This window comes from Manis javanica, chromosome 15 (assembly GCF_040802235.1).
Source record: "Manis javanica isolate MJ-LG chromosome 15, MJ_LKY, whole genome shotgun sequence".
Classification (NCBI taxonomy): Eukaryota; Metazoa; Chordata; class Mammalia; order Pholidota; family Manidae; genus Manis; species Manis javanica.
The window spans coordinates 68300558-68326740 of record NC_133170.1 but is presented as its reverse complement, the minus strand read 5'-3'; the positions used below and the strand labels follow the sequence as shown (position 1 = coordinate 68326740).

Genomic DNA, 26183 nt, shown 5'->3' with positions numbered 1-26183 from the left:
GGAGAGCATGTGTACTGGGCTTGGAAGGAGTGTTGTAGAGGGGAGAGCCTAGGATTAAAAGAAATCCAACATCCATAGGGAGGATGGAGCAATTATTATACCAAGAATAAATGAGTGAACCTCGTCATTCCCAGTTAAGGGCCAAAGAGAAGCTTCCTGCCCTGTGTTGTGGGCCTGGCAAAGGATACAAGCCCCAGGGAAGGGTGACTTAGGGGGCCGGAGGGGCAGAGATGGAACTTTACGTACACTTTTAAGAACAAATGTAAAAGATCACAATAAGCATAGCAGATACGAATGCTTATAAATCCTAAAACTGTGTGAACCACTTGGCAAGACCTGGTGGGTCTCTGGGTGTGGAAGTAGGAGGTGGATCCTGTAGGTGGGAAGGTCCCAGGTCCTTATCATAATCTCAGTCATGTAGAACTGTTGCATAACAAACCCATAGTCTTTAATTCTCAACACCAGCCTAGGATTCCTGTTTTTCCTCTTGGCTCTCTTCTCTTGTTCACCATAGCAACTGTTTTGAATCTTCCTCACTCTCATCAGACCTCCTACCCCTCTGCCTTCTCTTTCTCTGTCATCAGGCCAATCTGCCTCCTATTTCATACATAGAATGCTGCCCTCTGGCTGGGCCTACCCTCACCTTCCTCACCTGCAACCTCTGTCTCACAGATTTAGTCAGCAGTGCTGTCCAGCTGACCCTTCTACAACGGTGGAAATGTTCTGTATCTTCACTGTCCAGTATAGCATTAGCCAATGTGGCTATTGAGAACTTGAAATATGGCAAGTGCAACTGAAGAACTGAATTTTAAATTTCATTTAATTTTATTAATTTAAACTTAAATAGCCACATGAGGCTAGTGGCCACTGCATTAGACAGCACTGGTTTAGTGTAACTCAAAAATATTTTTGCTACCACGGCACTGGGATTTCTCCTAACTCTGTAACATCCATCCTAAAGCAGTAAATGCTTGACCAGCTTAGAACCCTGAAATAGGTGATGAGAAAGAAGGAAGAGAGGGTTAGACAGGCACATTCATGAGAAATTGCCATGGAAAAACACAGAGGAAAAAAATCATCACTTTGATGTGCTTTTTCAGTAACTCCAGTTCCCGAGAAAGAAACCACAATGAATCCTGGCTGAAACACTGCACTCCTGAGGGAGAGTAAAAGGCTCCTATCACCTTATCATCACTGCAAATCCATGCTAGTAGTGACACCAACGCGGAGTTTTAAGTGGAAGGAAGAACCAAACAAGAGCCAGGTGAGAGGGAGGCATTGTTATTTCAAAGGGCACCCAGTCAACTTTGCATATTCATGCAAAGTGTCTGCAACACAAATAGAACCAGTGACTTGCATGTCCCTCTTGTGTAGCTGATTTTGTTCACTTTTGATGATTCTATCACATTTCAAACAGTTACACATCTTTCTAAATAAGAAAAGTTAGAACATCCCCCTCCCTCTACCAACCTCCTCTAAGTGGCTAGCCAATTGCTCTGAGATCATATTTTAAGTAGTTTCTTCCTTCCCTAATTTAAAGTGCTTTAAATATAGGCTAAGTTCCCACTTACCTTTGGGTTCAGTATTAGACTCTGTCTTGTTCCATTAATTTACCTGTTTCTTCTCTGGTGCCCTTTAAGTATATAGCTTTATAATCGCTCTTAATACCTCCTGTGGCCACTGGCTTATTCGCAACCTGCTCCTTGGTTAGCATCTGGGTACACACTCCCTCCTGGTTTTCTTTGCCTTCCCTGATGCCTCTGCTTAGACTCCTTCATGTTGGATCCTTCAGGGATCTGCCCTCAGCCCCACTGTGTCACTAAACCCTCTCCCTGGGCAGACCCCCTGCCTCCACTCTTACCCCTTCTGTCTACTTTTCACTGTGCAGACAGTGATTTTTACTAAAGTACAAGTAAGATCATGCCACAACTCTGCTTATAAATCCACCTATTGCTCTCAAGATAAATTCCTGACTCTGTAACAACAGCACAGGAGGCCGCAATAGATAGAGTTTCCCTAAAGCAGACCCTGAGACAAGGATCCCAGCAAAAGTGGTTTATTTAGGAGATGAGGCCAGGAAGGGCGGTGGGAGGTGGGACAGGGAAGGAAGGCAGCCAATAGAGGAAGCCTTCTAGAGCAGGTCCCTGCCTTAGGTTCAGTCCCACTAAGGACCGGGGAGACTGCCTAGACTGAATCAGAGTTGTCTCTCCTCAGAGAGTAGAGCTGGGGTGTTTAACCAGAGTTCCCCAGCCCAGAAGCCCCCATTCTCTGAGAGCCACACCTCCCTTTCTCCCTCCTTTCCTTCCTCCCATCTCTCCTTCCTCTCTCTCCTCACAAAGCAGGTGTGGGGTAGGGGTAGGGGGACGCCCACACCCGTAGCTGCTTGAACTAGAGATGAACAGCTGGATCAGTCAGATTCACGCCCCTGGGATTCTGAATTGGGCAGTCATCTGCTCCTTCACTTGAACCGTAGACCCTAACCATGACTGCCTTGTTTGGCCATAGAGAAGCAGAGATGGCGGGGGTGGGCAGTGTTTAGAGAGAGACACACAGTGGGTGCACAGAGAGAGGCGCACAGCTTCAGACACATCAAAAGCAAGCTCAGCATAGGACATTTTAGTTTCTGATTCTCTTCATAAGGTTTTCCTGGGGTTGAGCCACATTCCCAGAACTTGAGTTCTGTGAGACAACAGTGCTTCCTGTCTGCTGCAGAGAGATGTTAACCTGTATTTTCTGTGTTTCCTTTTGATTTCCTGACCTGTAACTAGAAACACCCACACCCAGCCTTGACTAAGAAAAATTCCCCCAAGTTCCCCAATCGCCATTCATGACCTGGCTTCCTACCTCACAAAGAAACAGAAACCACTATTATTGACATTCCACTTGGACTATTTTTTAATGGTTCCAATGTTTCCATCTTAACAACCCTCCCTCATCCCCACCCCCATCTTCCTTCGACTCTATTTCACCTTGAAAACCACCCTTACCTCTCTCCCCTCATAGCCAACCTTACAGGAAAAGTAGTTCACATCTGGTGTCTCTACTCTCCCCCTCTCTTAGTCCTTACTTGCACAATTATTTTGTGGGAAGGTGTTCCATTCTGAAGATGTGATTTGAAGTGTTTATGGGATATTTAATTCTGAAGGTTCATAGACTGTACAGGTGTAGAATTCAGAAGGCAGGTTTGGTCTGGAGATAATAGATTTTAAAAATCAATCAGGATTTTTTTTTAAGAATTATCTGCACAGGAAGGTGATAAATAAGTGTCTTGACAAGCACTGACTAATCCCCCAGTTTCCTCCCCAGAGGCCATCTTGTGTATCCATCCAGACATGGCCAGCTTCATGAACATAGGACCTGACCTGCGCAGGTATGTAGAGACACATCCTGGAGAGGGACCTAAGCTCGATTTAATGCTCTGCTGTCACCATCTTGCAATTCCTAATTAGGAATGAAGGACCCCAAATTTTCATTATTCAGAAATTATGTAGTAGGTCCTATTTCCAGTTGTATTTCATGTATAGAACACATAATAAACACATATACCCCTGTTCCCACCCCGTTTTCTTCCAGCATTTTGGTGATTCTTAAAAGAACATTATGAAACAGGATGAAATTTCCCAGGGAGAAGGTACAAAAGTCATTACTGCTGTTCACCAAATATTTTGGCTTTTTCTGTTTCTGCATACACGGGGGATGTATGCTGGGGTTGCATTTCCTGGCTCCCTACTGGTTAGATGCGGCCAAGTAACCAGTTTCGATCAATGAATTAGGAGCAGGAGGGAGTGCATCACTTCCAGGTCAGAGCACTTAAATACTGCTGTAAGCCCTGCCAGATTTCTCGTTCAGGAGTTCAAGATAGTGCTGTTCCATTAGTCTTGGTCTCAGAGTGACTACGATGAGCAGACCCTTCTGTGTAGGCCATGATGGACATTCAGTTGAGAAATAAGTTGACATTGTTTTTAAGCCATGAGATTTGGGGAGTTATTTGTTATTGCAGTGTAACCTGTCCTATCCTGCCTGATAAAAATATTAAAAAATGCTGGGACAGAACTTGCTGGAACTGACATTTAAGGGGAAGAGAGAGCCATAGAAAGATAAGACAAAGACTTATGAGATAAAAATGAGAAACCAGGAGAAGACAGGACCTAGGGGAGTCATGAAAATGAAAGGAAGAAAGTGCTCTAAGAGGAAGAGAGTAGTTGACGGTATTGGATGCATCCAAGAGGTCAAGTAAAATAAGGAATACAGCATATCCATTAAATTTGGCAAATGGGAATTCATTGGTAAGCTTACTGAGTGCAGTATCCCTGGAGTGACAATGGTGGGGAAATAAAGGACAGAGGGCTGAGGAAGCAGAGAGGGAAGAGCCTAAGGGATCATTTTATAAGTTCATAAAAGCCTGAGAGAAAGTATATGTCTTTGGGTGGTGGTAAGGCCAATACTGAAGTGAGTTGCTTACTCTGAATGTTTCCTATAAATGGAATTATACAATAGGTGGTCTTTTGTGTTTAGCTTCTTTCACTTGGCATCATGTTTTCATGGTTCAGCTATGATGTAGCATGTAATAGTACTTCATTTCTTTTTGTATCTGAATCATATTCCATTATGTGGGTGGACAACATTATGTTTATCCACTCATCTGTTGATGGGCATTCGGGTTATTGGCCTGTCTACTGCTATATCTGCCAGTGGCTGGTGCTCTTGGGAATGAATGAATGAATGAATAGTATAAACAATGCTGCCCAAGGTCACAAAGGTGCTAAGATGTGACACCAAGATTGGAAGCCAGGCAGATAGTCCCTCAGTGCCTATGCTTTAACTATCAGATTTGAATGCCCTAACAGGAGTTCTTTTTTCACAGATGCAGATTTCTGTATCTTCAGAGTCCTGGAAGGAAATGAGGGCATATTCCCGTGGGGTGACCAGTGGTGGTACCATTTACAAAGGTGTCAGCCATGTTAAGTGAAAGCAAAAGTGATGGTGAGCTACCGGGTCTGGCAACAGTGCGAAGCCCTTACCACCCCTAGGCCCAAAGGGGCAGGGAGGGCATGGTGCCCAGAAGCCCTGCTATGTGGAACTCGGAGGAGCAGAGCCCAGAAGATTCACATTCAACCTCACCATTGTCTTGCACTCCAGTCTCTGTAATTGGGAGCCAGAAGGCAAGGGAGCCCCTGGTGCAGCTCACACAGGTGAAAAAGTAAAATTTAGCTCAGTCTGAAAAAGCAAAACTCAGCCTAGCCACTTAGTTGCTGGAAGAGCAGAAATGGGTAAAGTCAGCTGCAAAAGGAACAAGAAACAATATTTCTTAGTAGCTATAAAGTGATCATAAATTCCCCTACCCGGACTTAATCTTTTTTGAGTAACTGCTGCTTTCTTACTGAGAAATGTCATTCTCTAAAATCATAGACCATTAGAAACTTTGCTATTTGGAATTGTATTAGTAAGAACAAAATACTCCACTTTTGCTGGAGGGTTTAAGTCACCTTGCTACAGATTACCAGCCTTGATTCGCACCCCAGGTGCAGAGGTTTGTATAAAGGGTTTCTGGACACAACATTCACCATTTATCTTGGCTTTTATAGCTTGCAAGCAAACAGGGCCCTGGGTCCACTTTGCAATCCAGATATGAAGTTGACTATTTTATGTAAACCTGCTTTTTGCTTTGGGCTTATCAAAACCAGCTTTCCTTTAAATTTCATCTAAACTCCACCATCCCTCAGAATCCTATGGTAATTCTGTCCCTTTCTTTGATGATGCCCCAGAACTTCAGGTGCATGTCCTCCCTCATTGAATGGGTTAATACACCTAATTTTGTTGGACAGCAAGTTTGTTTCTAGTGGCCTTAGGCTGACTGGCCTAGGTTACAGGTGGACCTCCCAGGGAACAGATCTGGGAGGAGAGTGGATCTAGAGGGTCACACAGGAAGTATCCAGCCTAGAAATAAAGTCGTCCTCCATACCCCCAGCCTGCAAGAAATCTGATTCCCTCCACCACCTACAGACCAGAATGTTGTAAGGAAGTGGGGCAAGGAGGAAAGGGAGAGACTTTCATTTACCGTGATCGTATACATTTGGGCAGGAATAAAGGGTGTAGAAACGAATCTGTCAGTCTCTGTGTGTAGCTTGAGGCAATGGAAAGATCTAGGAACTTTATACTAAGGTACAAAGGAAGCACTAGATCTTCTGACATTTGAAGGGCTGCCCCTTTTCCCCAGTTGAAATTAGTAAAAAAAAAAAATGAAAGGAAAAAGGGGATAAGGCAGAATTCTAAAAATGACCTTCTTTTGAACACCATCTTTGTGCAGGCATCTGGAGGAGGTCTGCTGGGCTGGGGTCATCTGCCAGCCAAGCCTGTAAGACTTTGCTTCTCTTGTTTATTCCCAGCCACATCTGGGGCAGCTGCCAGGGCCCGCCCCCACTCTGCCGTCATTGGAGGAACTCAAACTTAAAGGCTCCCCCTAAGGATTAGAAAGTTTCATTTTCCCTCTTCCTGGTGGGCCTGCTGTGGCTCTTCTGCTAGGTTTGAGCCCTGGTCCAGCCCTGAGCAGTGAGCCTCTCACCATGTCAGCCTGCTGCAGCTGGAAAGATGTTTTCCAGTATAAGACAAACAGAGTCACCCAGATCTACAGCATGAGTTATGGCACCATTAAGTGGATCTTCCACGTGTTGGTCTTTTCCTACATCAGGTAAGTGGGGTGTGGGGATGACCCTACATCTCTGCAGTGGTTGACAGCACAGTAAGCCCCCAGCTGCAGCTTCTGGTGCATATCCTGAGTTCCGGGTGGCTTTAAAATCTGAGACTTGCATCTCACATCAAGCTGGGGGCAAGGGTGTGGGTGAGGATGGTGGAGGAAGCAGTGCCAGTTTGCTGTAGAAAAGCCATAAGGGGCTAGTGTCACACTTTGGGTTCTACCCCAGGCCTGCCTGGGCAAGTTGGGCAGGGCATGCCTGAGAAGGTGGGAAATGCACGGCAACACCCCAGATTCCCTGGAGTGATAATGCTGGCATCTGAGTCATCACTAACTTAGCAGGAGGAATAGAATCAGACTTGAAAATGTAACTTTAGATCCTCTCCAGTGTCAGGAAGGCTGCCCCCCACCCTACTCTTTTCTCTTTTTTTTAACAGTTTATTGAGAGTCCAAGCTCTTACTAAAGTGATATACAAAATGGAGGAGACAGAAATACGAGTGGAGGGAGAGAGACCATGTAGGAGGCTACTGGGTTGTCCAGGTGAGATCTGATGGTGACCTGGACTGAAGAAGTGACAGTGGTAGAGGAGAGAAGTAGATGGATTTGAGTAACATCAAGAAGATAAAGCAACAGGATTTGATAATTGAATGGATGAGGGGAAATGAGGGAAAGGAAGATTTAAGGAGTGCACCATGTCTCTGGCTTGGGCAACTGATGGGTGGTGAAAGAACTCACTGAGATAGGAAATGTTGGGGGGAAAGCCCAAGTGGGGTGGAAGATGAATTCAGAACTGAAGGTACTAAGTTTAACATGTCTATGGGACATACAAATACAGGTGCTTAGTGGGTAGTTGGATATATGAATCTGGAGCTGAAGATACAGATTTTATATCACCAGCATATAGATGGTAACTAAAACCATGGAAGCAGCTGCAACTGACCAGCAAGAGAAGATGTAGATCAGAAGGCAAAAGGACTTAGAACAGACCTTCTGAGGAATACTAACCTTTCAGATGGGGAGCACGGAAGTCTTTGAAGGATTCTCAGAATGGAGGGCCATAGAGATCCAAACAAAGTCAGGAGAATAAGGATTCTGGGAAGCTAAGGGAAGAAGAAGAAAGTGATACACGGTCATTGGTGTCAAATGCTGCTGTGAGTTCCAGGAAGATCAAACCTATATTGTGTCTATTGGATTTTGTTGTTTACTTGGCAAGAGAAGTGGTGGGGGCAGCAGCCAGACTGGAGTGGGCGGAGGAGTGAATGGATGCGGAAATGGATGCGGTGACTCACTCTTTCAAGGGAGCTGGCTAGAAAGAAAAAGAGAGGCACCAAGTGGTAACAGAAGAAGAATGTGGGGTGGAGGAGGGAGAGTTGATTTTTAAGATGGGAAGTGATGTTGAGATACAGATGGAGAAGAGACTGGCAAGAGAGATGATGAGATAAATGGAAATTATCATCATTATCATTATCACCAATTAGCAACTACAAGGAAAGTTCACTCTGTTCTGGCACTGCTCTAATTGTTGGACTTTTCTTCCTTATATTGAGCCAAAATCTATCTGCCTGTAATTTCCCCCTTTGATTAGAGTTCTACCCTGTGGTCCCTCTTCTACTTGACACTCATGAAATGGCTTCACTGTACCACTTTATTTCTTCTCTTCTTCAAAACAATCTCTTCGGCCATGTGCACCTCCCCACCCCCCACAGTGCTAGGACCCTTTCCAACCTCAGCCAAGCCCACACAGCCACACCCCTTGTTCATCATGGCCCTCTTAAAAGGTGGTGCATGCACTCTTACTTTGTAGGTGGAACCACAGTTCAACTTTTTGTGGTTAATAAACCAATTCAGTAAATGTTCTGTGGTTTGGCAAAATGAACTGAAATATAAAATGCATGCATCTTTTGGCCTAGAAATTTATCTTAAGGGGTGAAATTTATCTTAGGTGTGAAAAGATTCTTGTACAAGTACACGTCTGGTGACATCGGGATGCAATGAAGCAGAGTGCTTAAGAGAACAGACTGAGCCTCAATGGTGAAAGACTGAACACTTCCCCCCCACAGAAGATAAGGAAAAAGACAAAGATGCCTATTTTCACTGCTACTATTCAATATTGTGCTGGAAGTTCTAGCCAGAACAATCAGGCAAGAAAAAGAAATAAAAGGCATCCAAGTTGGAAAGGAAGAAGTAACACTATATTCAGATGATATCCTATATAGAGAGAATCCCAAAGAATTCACAAAAAAACTGTTTAAGTTAATAAACCAGTTCAGTGAAGTTTCCCTTAAGGTATAAATGCAACACACAAAAATCCGTTGTGTTTCTATACACCAGTAATGAGCAATACAAAAAGGAAATTAAGAAAACAATTGCATTTATAATAGTATCCAAAAGAGCATGAGCCAGTATTACTACTTATTATGTGTCTTAGTCTGTTGGGCTACTATAACAAAATTCTACAGACTGAGTGGCTTATAAACAACAGGAATTTATATATGTTTATATCTGTAAAAATATTTTTCTCTTTTTATTTAGTTGAAATTTATGTAACATAAAATTAACCATTTTAAAGTGAACAAGTCAGTGGCATCTAGTGCCTTCACAATGTTGTGCAACCATCACCACTATTTAGTTCCAAAACATTTCATCATCTCAAAAGGAAACCCCACACTCAGTATGTACTTCCTTCCCAATTCCCCCTTCCTCAATCCCTCATAACCATCAATCTACTTTCTACCTCTATGGATTTACCTATTCTGGATATTTCATATAAATGGAATCATATATTTGCAAGCTTTTACGTCTGGCTTCTTTCACATAGCATACTGTTTTCAAAGTTCATCTACAGTGTAGTATACATCAGGATTTCATTCCTTTTTATGGCTGAGTAATATTCTACCATATGGATAGATTTTGTTTATCCATTCATCTACTGATGAACATTTGGGTTGTTTCCACCTTTTGGCTATTGTGAATAGTGCTTGTATGAACATGTATGGACAGGTATTTGAGTATGTAATGTTATTCTGGATTTCTCTAAATTTTACATTATGCTGTGGCATGCTTTATTTGCTCAACATTATGTTATTTCCACATTGATAATAGGAACTTTCTCCATTCATTTTCCCTGTCATAGAGTATTGCAATGTATGAATCCAATAATTTATTTACCCATTCAATGTATGAGGACATTTAGGTTATCTCCCATTTTCCCTTTTAGAAATAATGGTGCTATAAACCTTCTGATATTTAACTCCTTGGGCATATGTATGAAGGTTTCTCTAGGAAATATACATAAGAGTGGAATTGCTGGGTCATAGGGAATGCACTTCTTCAAATGTACTTCATGTTGCCAAATGTGAGTTGTCTTTTTATGAGTCTCCTAGGGGTTATCAACTCTGGCTGTGCATTAGAATCACCACACAGAGAATTAAAAAAAAAAAACATATATATGATAGATAGATAGATAGATAGATAGATAGATAGATAGATAGATAGATCTGGATAACTCCCCAGACTTACAGAATCAGAGTTTCCAGGGATGAGACTGGGGAAGTGCAATTTTTAAAGCTCCCTGGGTGATTTATTGCAGAGCCAAGGTTGAGAACAGCTGGGACCAAGTGTTGGCCTACTCTGTATTGTTTTCCCAAGGTCAGCTCTTGCAGAGCAGCCACTGGCTTAGACTTCCTAATACTACTTAGATAATAGAGACTGGGCAGAGGGGAGAAGCCAAATAAATACATGGTAAATGAATAAACCAAGTATTTAAGATAAACTCTTAATAATTAAGGGCAATGGGGAACAGGGAAAACAGATGAATGGGGAATGGAATCAACCATGTTTAGTTATTAATTCCACTCTCTCCCCTCTCTTCCCACACCATAATAATTTAGATTCATATCCCTAAGAAGGTATTAACAGCTAATAAACTGGCCAAAAGGCAGGAAACCAGAGGCACAGCCCCATCACGCATGAATGGTATAGCATACATTTAATCACATGGCTCTGGGCTATCAGGCAAACCAGTTGAGAACCTCAGTTCAGTCACTGACTATCTGTGTAAACTTGGGCAAGTTCCTTCACCTCTCTGGGCCCATTCTCTTGTCTACAAAAGGGTCATGATTACACTATCTCCTATTGCAGTTGAGAGGACTAAAGAAGATGAGGCATGGAAAGCCCCTGGCACATACTAAGTGCTTGATAAAGGGTAGCTGCTATTACCAATATTATTCATGAACCAGATGAGTGTTTCTGGAAAACAGATGGCTGACCTGCTGGACATACTGTTGAATAGATGATGTGCCCCTGAGCCCAGAAGAAATCTGGTGGACCAACCTGGGGCTGAACTTTGGTATTTAAGAAAGTACCCTGTAAATTAGGGTCTGTACAAGGCAGTGATGGAGACTGACACTGGGGACAATCGGATCCATGTTATGAGCCCTCGCTCTGTGACAGAAATGTTACTGAGGAGTTTGCATACATATCCCATTTCATCCTTGCAATGTCCCCATTAGGCAGGCATGACTGCTCTTCCCATTTTACACATAAGGAAAATGAGTCACAGAGAAGGCAAGTCGCTTGCCCAAAGTCACCCAGCAAAGTAGGATTTGAATGGAGGCAACCTTTGGAATGACATCCAAGTGGCCTGTACTGTGTCTCTCTCAAGAAAACCATTGATGCTTTTTCTGTGTCTTCCATTAGCTTTGCTTTGGTGTTTGACAAGCTGTATCAACAGAAAGAGCCTGTTATCAGTTCGGTGCACACCAAGGTGAAAGGGATAGCAGAGGTGAAGGAGGAGATTATGGAGAATGGAGTGAAGAAGGTGGTGCCAAGCATCTTTGATTCCGCAGATTACACCTTCCCTTTGCAGGTGTGCATTTGTCAGAATCTTCCCAGAACCTGTCCCTGGTCACCCGGGCCTCACCCCCCTTCCCTGGGATCTAGAGCCTCACTCCAGAAAAACATTTGGCCCTATTTTAAAAGCTCTGTGAAAATCCCAGCTGAGAAAACCTAAAAATTGCAAAATTGGGTCAGATCTAGCAGCTCAAAGGAGATGATTCTTTGCTTTATCAAATCCTACAGGGTTTCTCAAAATAGCAAGTGTGTCCTGGTGCTTTTAAAACTTGATTTGATTCACTCACACTTGATTTATACACAGCTTTTTAGAAGTAGGGCCATCAAGTCAGTAAGGTCTGCCTAAATTCAGATGGGCAAAGAACATTCTGCCTAGGGAGGACCAGCCCTTCTGTAGTGTTTGTGTGACATTTTATTAACAAATATGTGTCCAGGAAAGTATTCCTGGGCATGTTTTTGCTCAAAGAGAGGATACAGATGACAAAAGTAGGGCATGAGTCGCAGAAAGGGGGCATAGAACTGTCTGAATTTGCCATAAAAGAAAATGAAAGTAGAATTGTCTAAAAAGAGAAGTCAAAGTGAGATTGAGAACACCCAAGGACAGATGGGGGCGGAAGGGACGGAAGGGCACGTGTGCAGCCCCTGGAAGCTGGAAGCTTTGCAAAACCGTAAGACCCAAGCTGCTATCTCTTTGTTTCTAAGAGTGGGTCATTTAAAATCTCCAGCTATTTCCCAGGTGGTGGGGTGCCCTCTTGCCCTTTAATTAAAACCCTGGGTAATCTGAACAGCGTTCTGACAAAAGCAACACTCCCACACCCACCTCCCCAGATCTGTTGAGTTTCAATTTAAGGGATTTTAGTGTGTCCAAAAAAAGAGGCGGCCGCTTTTGAGGCTGGAATGGAAAATGAGCACTCGATCAGTGTGAACGTTCCTTTGCTCTCCCTCAGCTCAGCAGGGCCGCTCTTCCAGCTTTCAAGTTAAGCCATTGGCATAGTCCTAGTGGCCCCCAATCTTGATTGCTAGACTGATGTTTAGAAGAGTGGGAAGGTTCACCCCCAGGCTCTTAGCCAGCTGGATCATAATAAGTAGTTCTGTTCTCAGAGGCCTTGCGTTTGCCTTCTCTTCTCTTTCTCTGCAGGGGAACTCCTTCTTTGTGATGACCAACTTTCTTAAGACAGAAGGCCAAGAGCGGGGTTTGTGTCCCGAGGTAAGGAAGGGAACCTGGAGTGGTTGGATGGGTGATATCAGCTCCTGGAGGAGGCAAGTTAGAGGAGATAAAGAGCGGAGGTTGTTTTCACCCCTGCTCAGATTCTGCTTCCCCTAAGACTGGCCATTAACCCAGTTCCCCGGTAAATGGGAGGTGGAATATGTATAAACCAAGTCATCCCATTCCTCTTTTCCTTATCCTGTCTGCAGCCCTGAGGCCTGCCTGACCCTGACCTTAGGCCAGGAGGGATTGCTGGCTGGTGTCCCTTATTTCCACACTTCCTGTTGAGAGCCTTTGTGCTTGTCCACTTCTCTGCAGTCATGGGACTGCTGGGCCCACCTGCTTTCTACCCTAAGGGCTGTCCCTAAAAATGGTCCCTGGCTGCCCGGAGATCCACTTTTGATATTTACTTTAATTTTTTTTGAGATATAATTCATATACCATAAAATCTACCATTTTAAAGTGTACAATTCAGTGGATTTTAGTATATTCACAATGTTGTGCAACTATCATCACTATCTAATTCTAGAACATTTTCACCACCCACCTCTCCCAGAAAAAAAATTGTACCCACTAGAAGTCACCATACATTCCTCCTTTCCCTCACCCCCTGAAAACCACTTATCTACTTTCTGTTTCTGTGGATTTGCTTATTCTGGACATTTCCTATGAATGGAATCAGACACTGTGTGACCTCCTGTGTCTGGCTTCCTTTATTCAGCACCATGTTTTTAAGGTTCGGCCATGTGGTAGCATGTGTCACTGCCTCATTCCTTCTTATAGCCAGGTCATGGCCACTATTCATCTGTTGATGGATGTTGGGGCTGTTTCCACTTTTTGGCTATTTTGAATAGTGCTGCTGTGAACATGTGTGTACAAGTTTTTCTATGGACATAAACATCCACGTTTCTGTATCTTAGGGAAACACATTGCTTTCTCCCCACTATCCTGTCCTTCTCCCTGCAGTATCCTACCCGTGCGACACGCTGTTCCTCTGACAAGGGCTGTAAAAAGGGAAGGATGGACCCACAGGGCAAAGGTATGTTCTGTTTCTTTTCTGGGACCCAGGGGTGAATTTCTGGCATCCTGGTGACATTCATATAAAATGAATGGCATTTACAATGCCCTGAAGTTCAGATTTTAAGCCTTTGGCTCTCAGCTGCCTCCTTCTACCCTCATTAGGCCATGGGAAAGCCTGTGTTTGCCCTGTGCCTAGGCTCTGTCCCCAGCGTACCAGCTGCTAACTATGAATATGACTCTAACTCCCCATGAAGACAGCTCCTGGAAACAGCTGGTCTCCCGGACAGTTTCAGAATTGGCACCTTCAGGGTTCTCATTGACAGAAAAACCAAATGGCCCATGGCATCACCTGAGTATTCTAAACTTTCCCCTTTGAACTTCCTCCAAAGATTGGGGGGCATGAATTGTACCCCAAGGACACCTGCAGAATTTCCATATATCTTGTTTTAACTTAAAGAGGCACATTGAAATTTTTTAAATGACCAGAAAAAGGAAAAAAAAAAGTGGTTATGACACACATATACCCAAAAAAGCATATGAATGTTACATTCTATTCCATAAAACATGTGACAGAGTTGGCATAGAGACCATTTTAACATTACTTATTATTTACCTTTCCCCTGGGAATTTTGTTACTGATGAGGTGGGGCAGAGGCATGGGACAAGCATCATGATTAACTTTTCCTGCCTACGATGAAAAATGATGAGTATAAACAGTATAGTAAGAACAGGAGGGACTCCATTTTAAGGCTAAGATACCATTTTACAAAGCAGAGAGTTGAGAAGTAAGATTCCTAACATATTCTCTGGTAATCAGACAATAGCCCAACAGCCTATCTTAAGGCAGGGCAGACATCTTAACTGATATGTCCCTGCTACTTGAGGGTACTATCTTGGAGAAGAACAAGATAAATAAATTCCTTGTGTTGGGTTTATTTAGCAGAATTAGCTGGAGGACTGATAATAAAGGAAAGGAGACTTGATGTCTCTCACCAGAGATAAGCACCTTGAGACCACAAGTCAAGCCTACGCCCAACAACCCCTCCCCTTTGCCCTTTGTCCATTCTTGAAAACCTTAAAAGACCGAATCCCCAAACATTCAGTGTGCCTCCTCCATTCTGAGGACTCCCACACTTCCCTTTCTTTAAGTGCGTACTTTCAAATAAAGCTTTCTCACTGTTCAGATTATTACAGTTTGTCTTTTTGCTATTTCTTTTTATTTCCAAGTCTTTACTTTATCTCCGCTTTACTCCTAATGAATAGGAAGGGGTGCTAAGAGCTCAGATTTGGGCCTGCATGTTCCCATCACCTGGCTGACCTAGACAGAACTGCCGCTGTGCAAGCTGCTCTTAGTAGCCTACCTGAAAACCTTTCTTCAGGAAGTTCTCAACATAATCTCACTTCACCCCGTGCTCCATGGCTCCCCAAAATCCTGGAGTGGTAGGGGTTAGTCCCCATGCTGTGCAGATTCAAGCAAACATAGGATGCCAGGTGACCCTGGCTTCAGGAGTTGGCAAGGGACTCTGCCCTAGGCCGAGACCTTTCCCTCTGCATTTTCCTGTTCTCTGCGGCCTGCAGAGCAGCTGCCATCCCCTGCTGCACTTGTTTTAATGAATTCCTTTCTTACCTACACTCATCTGACCTGTTTGAGAATTTTTTCTCGCCCAACGTGAAGAACTCTCTCCCGTCCAGGTTGAGGTTTCTCCTCGTGCTTCACCTAGTACACAGGGAGGGACCTCCCCAGACACAGCTGCCTGGCAACAGTGACACTGATGCTCTGGGAAGATGTGCTGTGTTTACTCTCTGGCTTTGCACATCCCCAGCACATGCTGTATACCCTGAAAGGGACTCAGGTGCCCATTCAGAGGCCAAGTTATAGTCCATTTATACCAGGCGAGAGAATACACCCTGTTCGGCTCCTGTCCCAGGCATCTTTCCTTGCGAAGAAACCAAAGAGCCAACAGCACCCACAATTTTTCTGTTTTATCTGATTTTTTTTTTTTTAAAGTCTACATTTGATGTGTTGCTTGCTTGGTTTACCTTATGTAAGTTTGTGGTTCAGATGGGGTTTCATAGAAACAAACTGATGGGGTTGAAAAGCATTATATATATATACATATAATGGTCTCTTGCTTGGGTTGAGGTAACGATGCATGGTTGTCATGCCTATACTTCCATGACCCCTTGACCCACAGGCGTCCAGACTGGAAGGTGTGTAGTGTATAAAGGGGATGTGAAGACCTGTGAAGTCTCTGCCTGGTGTCCCATTGAAGAAGCGGAAGATGCCCCCCGGTGAGTTGCAGGGTGGTGACAGATGTAGTGGCCCCCAGCAGTGAGCAGATGAGGCCTTGTCAGGCGCCGCTCCAGCTACTCTTCTAAGGGCAGTTCTGAAAACCTTGGGTCCTCCAGGCTTGATGACCCTGTGCCAGACACACTAATGGTCTCAGGGAGGGCCATGCTAATTATTAAAATACTGAAATAGTTCTGTACTCACTGGTAATAGCTACTACCATGAGCACCCTTGGGTGCCCCAGCCCCTCCACTAGCTGTCCTAGCACCTTCCAGGGCACCACCCCTGGCCCCTGCTCTGGTGCTACAGTGGGCTCCATTCTGATGCTCAGTGTCCATACAGAGTGATTAAGAATGTGAAGGTGGCAGGGAGGAGGGAGGAAAAGAAAAAGGAAGGGAAAGGGAAGAGAAAGAAATGGAAAGGAGGGAAAGAAGGAGGGAAGTTTTCCTAAATTAAACGGTCAGTGACATACAGATTTGGCAATCCTCTGTACTGATTCTTCTCTTTAACACACAAGGTCAGCCCCAAAAAGCAGAACTTAATGTTAAATCTATTAAACTACAGGGACTGGTGAATTTCTGCAGAGAATAGAGAGAGCTGGATTTAAATCCTGTCACAACACTGCCTGTGTAACCTTGAGCAAGTGGCTTACCCTCTCTGAGCTTCAGTTTCCTTGTTTGTAAAATGAGGATAATAATTGCACTTACCTCACTGAGATGTTAAAGAGAATTAAATGAAATGATACTTGTATGGTGATTGCAAAGGGAGCCCTATACCTGGCTTAAAGTAAATACTCAACAACACACACACACACACACACACACACACACACACCATGTGTGCACAGCCACACAGACACATACACACATAGACAAATGTTGTGCCTTTACAAGGGCGGTGGTTCTAGATGAGCACTGTCCAACAGAACTTTCTGCAATGATGGAAATATTCTGTACCTTCACTGTCCAAAATGGTAGCCATGAGGTACATGTGGCTATTGAGCACTTGAAATGAGGCTATGGCAACTGAGGTACTAAACTTTTAATGTAATTTAATTTGCTTTTAATTTTAATAGTCACATCTGCCTAAGGGATACTACACTGAAGAGCACAGTTCTAGACAATGTGACTCCAGCCCACATCACCAGCATCTGTGGGGCAGAGAAGACTGCCCCAAACTGACTTTTTAGAAGGTTTATGCAAAGGCTTCCCACCCCAGGGTGGGAAGCACTAGAAGCACTAGGCACTGTCAGCCCATCTGCCCATCAATCGCTAATGGTACCACCCAGGCTCATTTCGGTTAGAGAAGTCTCTTTGGCACAGAAGGAATTGCCCAGAGCCTGGGTGGGGGGACATCAGCCTACACGCTAGCAGTTCTAGGGTTCAAGACTAGATTGCCTATGGTGTGCAGTCCCTACTCTCCCAGCAACTCATTCATCAGGTAAATACTGTGCATCTCCAGTATGCCCGTCCCTGGACTGAAGTTTTATATGACCTTGGGCAAGAAAGTCCCTGAACTTCAGTTTCCTCAGACATTATACAAAGGACTACTAAAATGATTCATTTAATCATTCAGTCAACACATTCATTACCATGTAGTAGGCATTACATACTTATTTGTATGTAACTATGCACAAGAAATTGTAATAAAAAATACAAGATGGCCCAGATATGGAGCAGGTCCCAAGGCTCCTGCAATCTTCTAAAAAGACAATTGCACAGAGAGCTTTAATTCAAGACAGGAATTTTTGTCATGAGAAGGGAATGAAGGGCTTTGATCCTTAAAGCTTCAGGATCCTGTAACCCTCTGATGCTTAGAGTATTGTCTAGGAAGTGCGAGATTTATAATGTTCTAAAGGCAAAGGGTCTGGCACATAGCAAACAATTGTCATAAATAAGATTTTTTAAATGCAAATGACAGAAATACAACATAAACTGCCTTTGGGGAAAAAGGGGGGTGTTATTTTTTGACTACTGTAAATGAGGAATCCAGAATCTGGCTTCAGGTGAGGCTTAATCCAGGCTTCAAATTCAAATGATGTCATTAAGATTCTCATTCCTTCCCCACCTCAATCCTCAATCTTTTACTCCTTCCCACCCTCCCACCCTCACTTATTCTTTCAATTTGGCTTTCCTCACATTGTAGTACAGGGAACTGCAGGGTGGGAGCTATAGGGCTAGGCAGGAGAAGGATTGTCCCCACCAACCCTCTGGGCGGGCATAGAGGAGACTTGGCTTCCCCAAAGGCAAAAAACTAAGGTGCTACTGCCGGAAGGGATGGATGCTGCACAGCAAAAATTACAGTTTTCTCTATGGCTGTATTACAAATAGAGCCACAGCCAGGCTCTGAAAGTTCTGGAATAAAAAGTAGATCATTCTTTGTGCCCCCTTCCAAATGGCTTCTGCCCTTTCCTGGTGCCATTCCCAAATACATATGCCTATCAGGCATGCCAGGCAGTTGGGTACGAGCTGTATTAGTTTATCCACAGGCAGTTCTCTCCATCTTTAACACACTGTCACCTACATAAGGACAAAAACCTCGTCTTGTCCATTACTGTATCCCCAAGGCCGAGTCCCATGCCCAGCACAATAAATACTTGTTGAATGAATGGATGGATAGATAGTGCACAGACCTTCCTGCAGTCTAGAATTTGGGCTCCTCTAATTTTATGCTACTCAGAGCCTCCAGAAAATGACTGAGAGAATCAACTAGCCTTGTACTAATGGGATGCCAAGATAAGAAAATTATTGTCCCAGCTCTGCAGGAACATCAAGCCTATTGGCAAAGATACAAACAGCGGTGTCCTGGAGTTGGCTTGCACCGGCTCTGAGCCAATTATGCTCATCCCTTCCCAACTCCAAGTTCAATGATGACTGATGTCTCATTGGTATCTTGAAAATAGCCACGGTGGGAGTATTGATTCCACAATAATCAGTAAATGCTACATATCAGAGTGTTTTTTTCCTGTAGAGCTGTTTGTTAAACATATATCAGCACATCACTGCACATACCTAAACATGTATCAGAATGGGAGAAGTGTCCTAGTAAATGCCATGGGATCTCAAGAAGAGAGAAATTCTTCCTGGAAAAGCTGGAGAATTTTAGAAGGTTTTGCCTACTAGATTATATTTCTCTTCACTCATCACAATGACCCAAGCAAGAAGCCAGAAGCCTGCTCCCATTGGCCCACTGACTCCCTTGGTCTCTGTGCTCACTGACTCTCATGTTACATTTTTCTCTGCAGGCCTGCACTCTTGAACAGTGCTGAAAACTTCACTGTGCTCATCAAGAATAATGTCCACTTCCCTGGCCACAACTACACCACGTAAGTGCCCGGGATGTCTGGCCATATCTATTGCTGTGTAACAGATTACACTAAAACTAAGAAGCTTAAAAACATCCATTGCCTCACGCAGTTTCTGTGGGTCAGGAATCTGAGAATGACTTTGCTGGGTGATTCTGGCTCAGTGTCTCAAGTTGTAGTCAAGCTGCAGTGGGGCTCTCATCATCTCTGGGGTTGACTGGGGCTGGAGAATCTTCTTCCAATCGCACTCATGTGACTCTTGGCAGGAGAGCTCAGCTCTTCACCACATGGACCTCTCTCAGGACTGCTTGAGTGTCCTTAGGACATGGTGTCTGGATTCCCCCAGAGCACATGATCCAAGAGAGACACAGAGCAAGCAAGCAAGATAGTAATCAGGATGGAATCAAGATGGGTCTTTTAAAACCTAATCTCAGAGTGACACACCATCACTGCTGCCATATGCTATTGGTCACACAGACTAACCCCTGTGCAATATGGGACGGGGCTACACAGGTGTGAATTCCAGGAGGTAGGGATTTCAGGGGCCCTCTTAGAGCCCAGCTATCACACTGGCTCACTCCTATGAAAGGGAATGGATCCCAATTTTCAATAGAAATGTTTGTTTGTTTGCTTTTCACTACATGCAGGAGGAACATCTTGCAAGATTTAAACATCACTTGCACCTTTCACAAGACCAAGAATCCACAGTGTCCCATTTTCCAACTAGGAAATATCTTCCAAGACACAGGAGATAATTTTTCAGATGTGGCAATTCAGGTTGGTGGTGCCTTTGTACAGTGAGGTGCAGGGGTGTATGTCAGGGGATGGAAGATGTCAAATGGCCAAGAGGCTGACCCACTGGGTCTCAATTATGTGGCTCCACTTACTGAGCATTTAGTAAATCCATGCGTGCTACACGGTGCCAACAACTTTACCTTTATTACCTCATCTAATCCCAAACTTGGTGTATTAGTTTCCTGTGGCTACTATAACCAATTACCACAAACATGGTGGCTTAAAACAATACACACTTTCTAATATGTCTGAAAGTCAGAAATCCAAAATCCATTTCACTAGGTCATGTCCCTACTCCTGGAGCTTGGGAGACATGACAGCCCTACTCAAACCACTAGAAGTTGGGAGAGGTGTTTCCCAAAGGAAATTCCAGGTAATTTTGCCAGAAAGAGAATTGGATGCTGAGTGACAGAAACATCTGATATTCACAGTAGTATGTAGAGAGCTTGGCTTAGTGCCTGACAATAAATGGGATTGTTCCATATTTTCCCCTTTCTCTAAATCAGAGCCTGCATATTACTCATCTCTTTATTCCCAGCATCTAGCATACTGTCTTGAAATACCATATTTCCTCAATTCAAAGACATACATTTTTCACATTCTAATAGTTCTGAAATCAGGAAGGGCTTTCAACTGGAGTTTCCCAGTTCAATTGACAGCATCTTTTTCTTGAGGAACATAAAGAGAAAATTATGTGTCTTACAAGCAGTGGTATCTGAGTCAATGAAATATGATAGTTAATGCTCAAAAAATGTGGGAAGAAAAAATACCAAATACATGTAAGAGATTAAGAGATTCCTTTGCAGTTCAGAGAAGAGAAAGGCCACCTTGAATTGAGAAGGTTAGGGATGGCTGACTGAATGAGGAAGGAAGTGAGCTTGGTCTTGGAAGATGAGAAGGATTTAGCTAGAGAGATAGTGGGAGAAATACTATATTGGAAGAAAAAAAGCAAAGGCCAAGATTTAAAAATTCAAAATGTCCCCAGCATGTCCACTCCTAGGTATATACCGAAGAGAAATGACAACACATGTCCACACAAAAGCTTGTGTATGTGTTCAAAAAAGCATTATTCAATAGCCAAAATGTAGAAACAACACGAATGTCCATCAAAGGATGAAGGGATAAACAAAATGCAGTATATCCATACAATGGAATATTCTTCCACCACAAACAGGAATGAAGTTTGAAGACATGCTACAACGTGAACTTTAAGTAAACATTATGCTAAATGAAAGAAGCCAGACACAAAAGATCACATATGCTATGGTTTTACTCATATGAAAGTTCAGAATAAGGAATTCTACAGTGACAGAAAGTAGATGAGTGGTTGCTTAGGGCTGAGAGAGGGGATTAAAGGGTAGTGACTGAAGTTCACCAGGTTCTTTTAGAGGCAATGAAAATGTTATAAAATCAATTATGGTGACAGTTGCACATGTGTGAATATACTAAAAACTGTTAAGTTATATGCTATAAATGGGCAAATTGTATGTGAGCATATCTCAATAAATTTGTTTTGAAAAAGAAATGAAAATATAGTGTGTTTTAGAAAAAGTAGACAATTTGGAATAGCAGTTTTCTCTAGGACAGTATTAGGAGATCAAACAGAAATGACATGCAATGGACTGCCCTGGATTCCAGTCTAACAAGTTTCAACTTGATCTTTACTTGGGGGGGCCATTAAAGGTGTTTGATTACTGGAGTGGTTTATTGAGAGTTGTATTTTAGGAAAATAAATCTAACAGGTATCCCAGACAGGAGGAGCAGGGAGACAAATTTGCTGCTACCACAGTAATACTTGTGTGAGTTAGCTAGGACTGCACTCATGGCTTTGAAACCTTTGAAACCTTTAATCAGTACTTTTCCTTTAAAAAGAAAACCTTTCCTTTGGTGGTCATCGCCATGCAGAGCAACATCTAGTGGCTTGGTCCCTTGCCAAGCAAGGCTTGGAGATTGTCTCTTGTTGTCTTCCCCAGGGAGGAATCATGGGTATTGAGATCTACTGGGACTGCAACTTGGACACGTGGTTCCATCACTGCCGGCCAAAATACAGTTTCCGTCGCCTTGATGACAAGACCACTAATGAATCTTTGTACCCTGGCTACAATTTCAGGTAATAGCGCTCCAGGTCAGACTGGCCACCATTGCATGCCCAGCAGTCAGTAAGACTAGTTTTAGTTCCCAAGGCAACCAGATGAATGTAAAAGACTTCTTCTAAGAGCTAGGCAGTAACTAGATTTTTGTATGAGTTTTTTCCTTTTCATTGTTAAAGTGATATACACTCTTTGTGAAACAAAAACTTGGGAAACAGAAAATAAAAAAGAGAAGAGAGTAACATCACCCATAACTCCCCTTCCTTGAGATAATCCAGGATGGCCCTCTGGTGAATTTTCCTTCCTCTAGCCAATTACTTATGAGGCTCATATGAGACCATACCACACTTATAATTGGAATTCTGGGCTGCTGCTGTTTTTTTTCATACTCTGGGTCACTCAAAATTCTTTGAGACCATCACATTAATGATCCCATTGTGTAAGTTCAATGATAACATAGCTCCAACATAGGGAGGGTCTTCTGTACACCACACACTCTAATCATCATCTCTAAACCTCATGACAGCTTGGAAGGTGGACATTAGCGTTCCCAGGTAAAGCCGAGGAGGGTGAATGATTTCCTTAAGACGCACAGCTAATAGCAAAAGCTCCATAATACTAACCTAGGTCCTCTGACCCCAAAATTCATACCCTTTCCCTTCCATCTCATGATTTTTTCATCCATTCCTCCATGATTGGACATTTGGGGAGTTCCCAGTTTTTCTATTTTAAGTAACTCTTCAGTGTACATCTTGGTATATAAATCTTTGTTTGAATAATAGATTGTTTCCTTAGGATAAATTTCTAGAAGTAGAATGATTGGATCAAAGGTTATTAACATTTTACCCATATGCTTTCAGGTTTTAAATATTTTTCCTATGACTGTGTTTTTCATTTCCTGGATTTATATTCAGGTCTTTTTCAAAGCCATCTAGTATTATTTCAGTGAGGTCTGTTCTCCTTTTGTCCATCCTACTCTGTAGCCCCTTTCACAGTTGACCCATTATCTGTTATGACTTGCATGGGATTTCTCTCTGTGGGGCTTTGGAGTATGTGTTGGTGAGCTTCAGCAGGAAAGGCCTTGTGCAAAGTTCTGTGTGTGAGGTGGGTATGGATATAACCACTCCTCTGGGGTGGTTATGTAATCTTCTAGCCTGCCAGAACTGTATGGCATCTATCAATTATGGACCACTTTTTAATTTCTGGGCACTGGATGTCTTACTCTCCTAAAAGTGTCCCATCTCTACTCTCTTGTGGTGTAGAGCTTCTGCAGCCTCTGCTCCCTTCCCCAGAAATGTAAGATTCTAGGTTCCTAAGATACAGATCTGGGTGAGTACTCCTAGGGGTTACATGGCTTTAGTCCCCACTCTCCACTCATTTCTAGCACCTAGAAAATGTCTTTCCTTATTTTGAGCTCATTAATTTATGGATATGACTTAAAAAATATTTTATCTTGCACTTCTGTGTATACGGTGGTAGGCTTCCTGTACTAGGTTAGGCTGCCACCTTGACTGGAAGTCCTTTTGGCAAGAACATTTTAAGGACTCCTGATACTTTGGGCCACATTGCTTCCTCACCTGCAGTCTTGTCTGACTTTTAAGGTTCGTTGTAGCTCATTGTGTATGCTTCTGGCTTCTGGGCTCAACCCCATGAATTCATTACAACCCTGGTTTATTTTCACTCTTAAGCTAGCCAGTGCTGGTTTGGTACTAATCTATTCTTATTTTGACTCTCTACACAGTTCACTCCTCTGCTCCTGACTTTTGCCCAGTGGTGATCCTGCGCCATCCTTAGTTTCCACATTACCTCTCTATGCCTGGATCAATTTTTCAGCCTTTACCTACAACTCTGCCCAGCACTAATTTGTTCCTTAAGTTTGAGGCTAACAACAGTCTCTATGACCTATCACTGTCTGTGGGTGCCAGGCAGGTTTCTGTGACTGTGATTGTGGCTGATCATTTTGTGACCTGGTAACAGACACAAAGTAGGCTTACTACTGTTCCCTTTTCAGAAAGATGTCCTAAGTACATCCCTCCAAGCACAGGTTGGACCCCTGCAAGTACTGGTGCTTTCCTAAGGATTGTCCTAGTTAGGAAGAAATGGAACTGCACAGATAGGAACCCATGTTAGGGGAATCTTAATGTGCTGAAAGTTGAAATAGTCTACATAAAAATGAAGACTTCCTACTCTTCTTTAAAAATTAAGCTATTTGAAGGGGCGGAGCCAAGATGGCGGCGTGAGTAGAGCAGTGGAAATCTCCTCCCAAAAACACATAGAGCTATGAAAATATAACAAAGAAAAATCTTCCTAAAATAGAGACCACAGGACACAGGACAACATCCAGACCACATCCACACCTGCAAGAACCCAGCGCCTTGTGAAGGGGGTAAGATACAAGCCCCGGCCCGGTGGGACCCGAGCGCCCCTCCCCCCGGCTCCCGGCGGGTGGAGAGAAACCGGAGCGGTTTTTTTTTTTTTTGGCGAGCGCTTTTTGGAAGCCTTAGAGGGACGGGCCCCCGTTGCCGGGGAGGCAGGGTGGCGGGACCGGTGAGGAGGTGCCTGGGAGCGGCGCTGGAGGACAAAGAATATCCCGCGTTTCTCCCTGCGAGACCTGGGGGCGGGTGCCTGAGACCGGTGCCTGAGGACGGAGGAGGTCGCGCGTTTTTCCCCTTTTTTTTTTTTTTCTCTTTTTGGCGAGCGCTTTTTGGAAGCCTTGAAGGGACGGGGACCCCAGTGCTAGGGAGGCACGGTGGCGGGACTGGTGAGCGGGTGGCTGGGACCGGCGCCTGAGGACAAAGAATATCCCCCGTTTTTCCCTGTGGGACCGGTGGGCGGGTGCCTGAGACCGGCACTTGAGGACAGAGGAAATCGTGCGTTTTCCCCTTTTTTTTTTCTCTTTTCTGCGAGTGCTTTTTGGAAGCCTAAAAGGGACAGGGACCCCGGTGCTAGGGAGGCAGGGCGGCGGGACTGGTGAGCGGGTGCCTGGGACCGGCACCTGAGGACAAAGAATATCCCGCATTTTTCCCTGTGGGACCGGTGGGTGGGTGCCTGAGACCAGCACCTGAGGACGGAAGAAATCGCGCGTTTTTCCCCTTTTTTTTTCTCTCTTTTTGCCGAGTGCTTTTTGGAAGCCTTGAAGGGACAGGGACCCCGGTGCTAGGGAGGCAGGGCGGCGGGACTGGTGAGCGGGTGCGTGGGACCAGTGCCTGAGGACAAAGAATATTGAGCGTTCCTTCCCTGCGGGACCGGTGGGTGGGTGCTTTTTGGAAGCCTTGAAAGGACAGGGACCCTGGTGCTAGGGAGACGGGGCGGCAGGACCAGTGAGCGGGTGCCTGGGACCGGCACCTGAGGACAAAAAAAAATCGCTTGTTTTTTCCTTTTTTTTCCTTTTTTTTTTCTCTTTGTTTCTGTTCCCTCTCTCATTGTTGCTGCTGTTGTTTTGGTTTGGAGAGTGCTTTTTGGAAATCTTAAAGGGGCAGGACAGGTCACTTAGACCAGAGGCAGGGAATCTGGGGATCTCTGGGCACTCTAACCCCCTGGGCAGCAGGGAGCACAGAGGCCCCTTACGGAGATAAATAGTCTCCTGGCTGCTCCCCCTCCAACGGGGCTCCACCATTTTGGAGGAACAGCCCCAGCCAGGCCAAGCCCACAGCAACAGCGGAGATAAACCCCAAAGCAACTGGGCAGGAAGCAGAAGCCCTGTCTGCGCACAGCTGCCCAGCACAAGCCACTAGAGGTCGCTATTCTCCCAGGAAAAGGCTACAAACCAACAAGAAGGGAAGCTCTTCCAGCGGTCACGTGTACCAGCTCTGCAAACTATCTCTATCACCATGAAAAGGCAAAACTACAGGCAGACAAAGATCACAGAGACAACACCTGAGAAGGAGACAGACCTAACTAGTCTTCCTGAAAAAGAATTCAAAATAAAAATCAT

The 26183-nt window shown here is 44.1% G+C and overlaps 2 protein-coding genes across 23 annotated transcripts in view; one reads left to right on the top strand and one right to left on the bottom strand.

Annotated features, from left to right (window-relative positions):
- The window catches only part of IFT81 (intraflagellar transport 81), a 252692-nt gene that overhangs the window by 180185 nt on the left and 46324 nt on the right, over positions 1–26183 (bottom strand). The gene's annotated exons all lie outside the window — the stretch shown is intronic.
- Positions 6420–26183, top strand: part of P2RX7 (purinergic receptor P2X 7) — a 47487-nt gene continuing 27723 nt past the window's right edge. The window contains exons 1-9 of one of the 4 annotated variants that reach the window (XM_073222947.1): positions 6565–6688; positions 7129–7232; positions 11391–11559; positions 12682–12750; positions 13717–13789; positions 15966–16062; positions 19305–19385; positions 20012–20141; positions 22133–22269. In XM_073222947.1, the coding sequence (XP_073079048.1) occupies positions 11491–11559; positions 12682–12750; positions 13717–13789; positions 15966–16062; positions 19305–19385; positions 20012–20141; positions 22133–22269 (656 nt within the window). In that variant the 5' untranslated portion in view covers positions 6565–6688; positions 7129–7232; positions 11391–11490. Of the gene's footprint in view, positions 6689–7128; positions 7233–11390; positions 11560–12681; positions 12751–13716; positions 13790–15965; positions 16063–19304; positions 19386–20011; positions 20142–22132; positions 22270–26183 lie in introns of all 4 variants that reach the window. The other 3 variants (XM_017644092.3, XM_073222948.1, XM_017644098.3) reach the window with 3 other exon arrangements.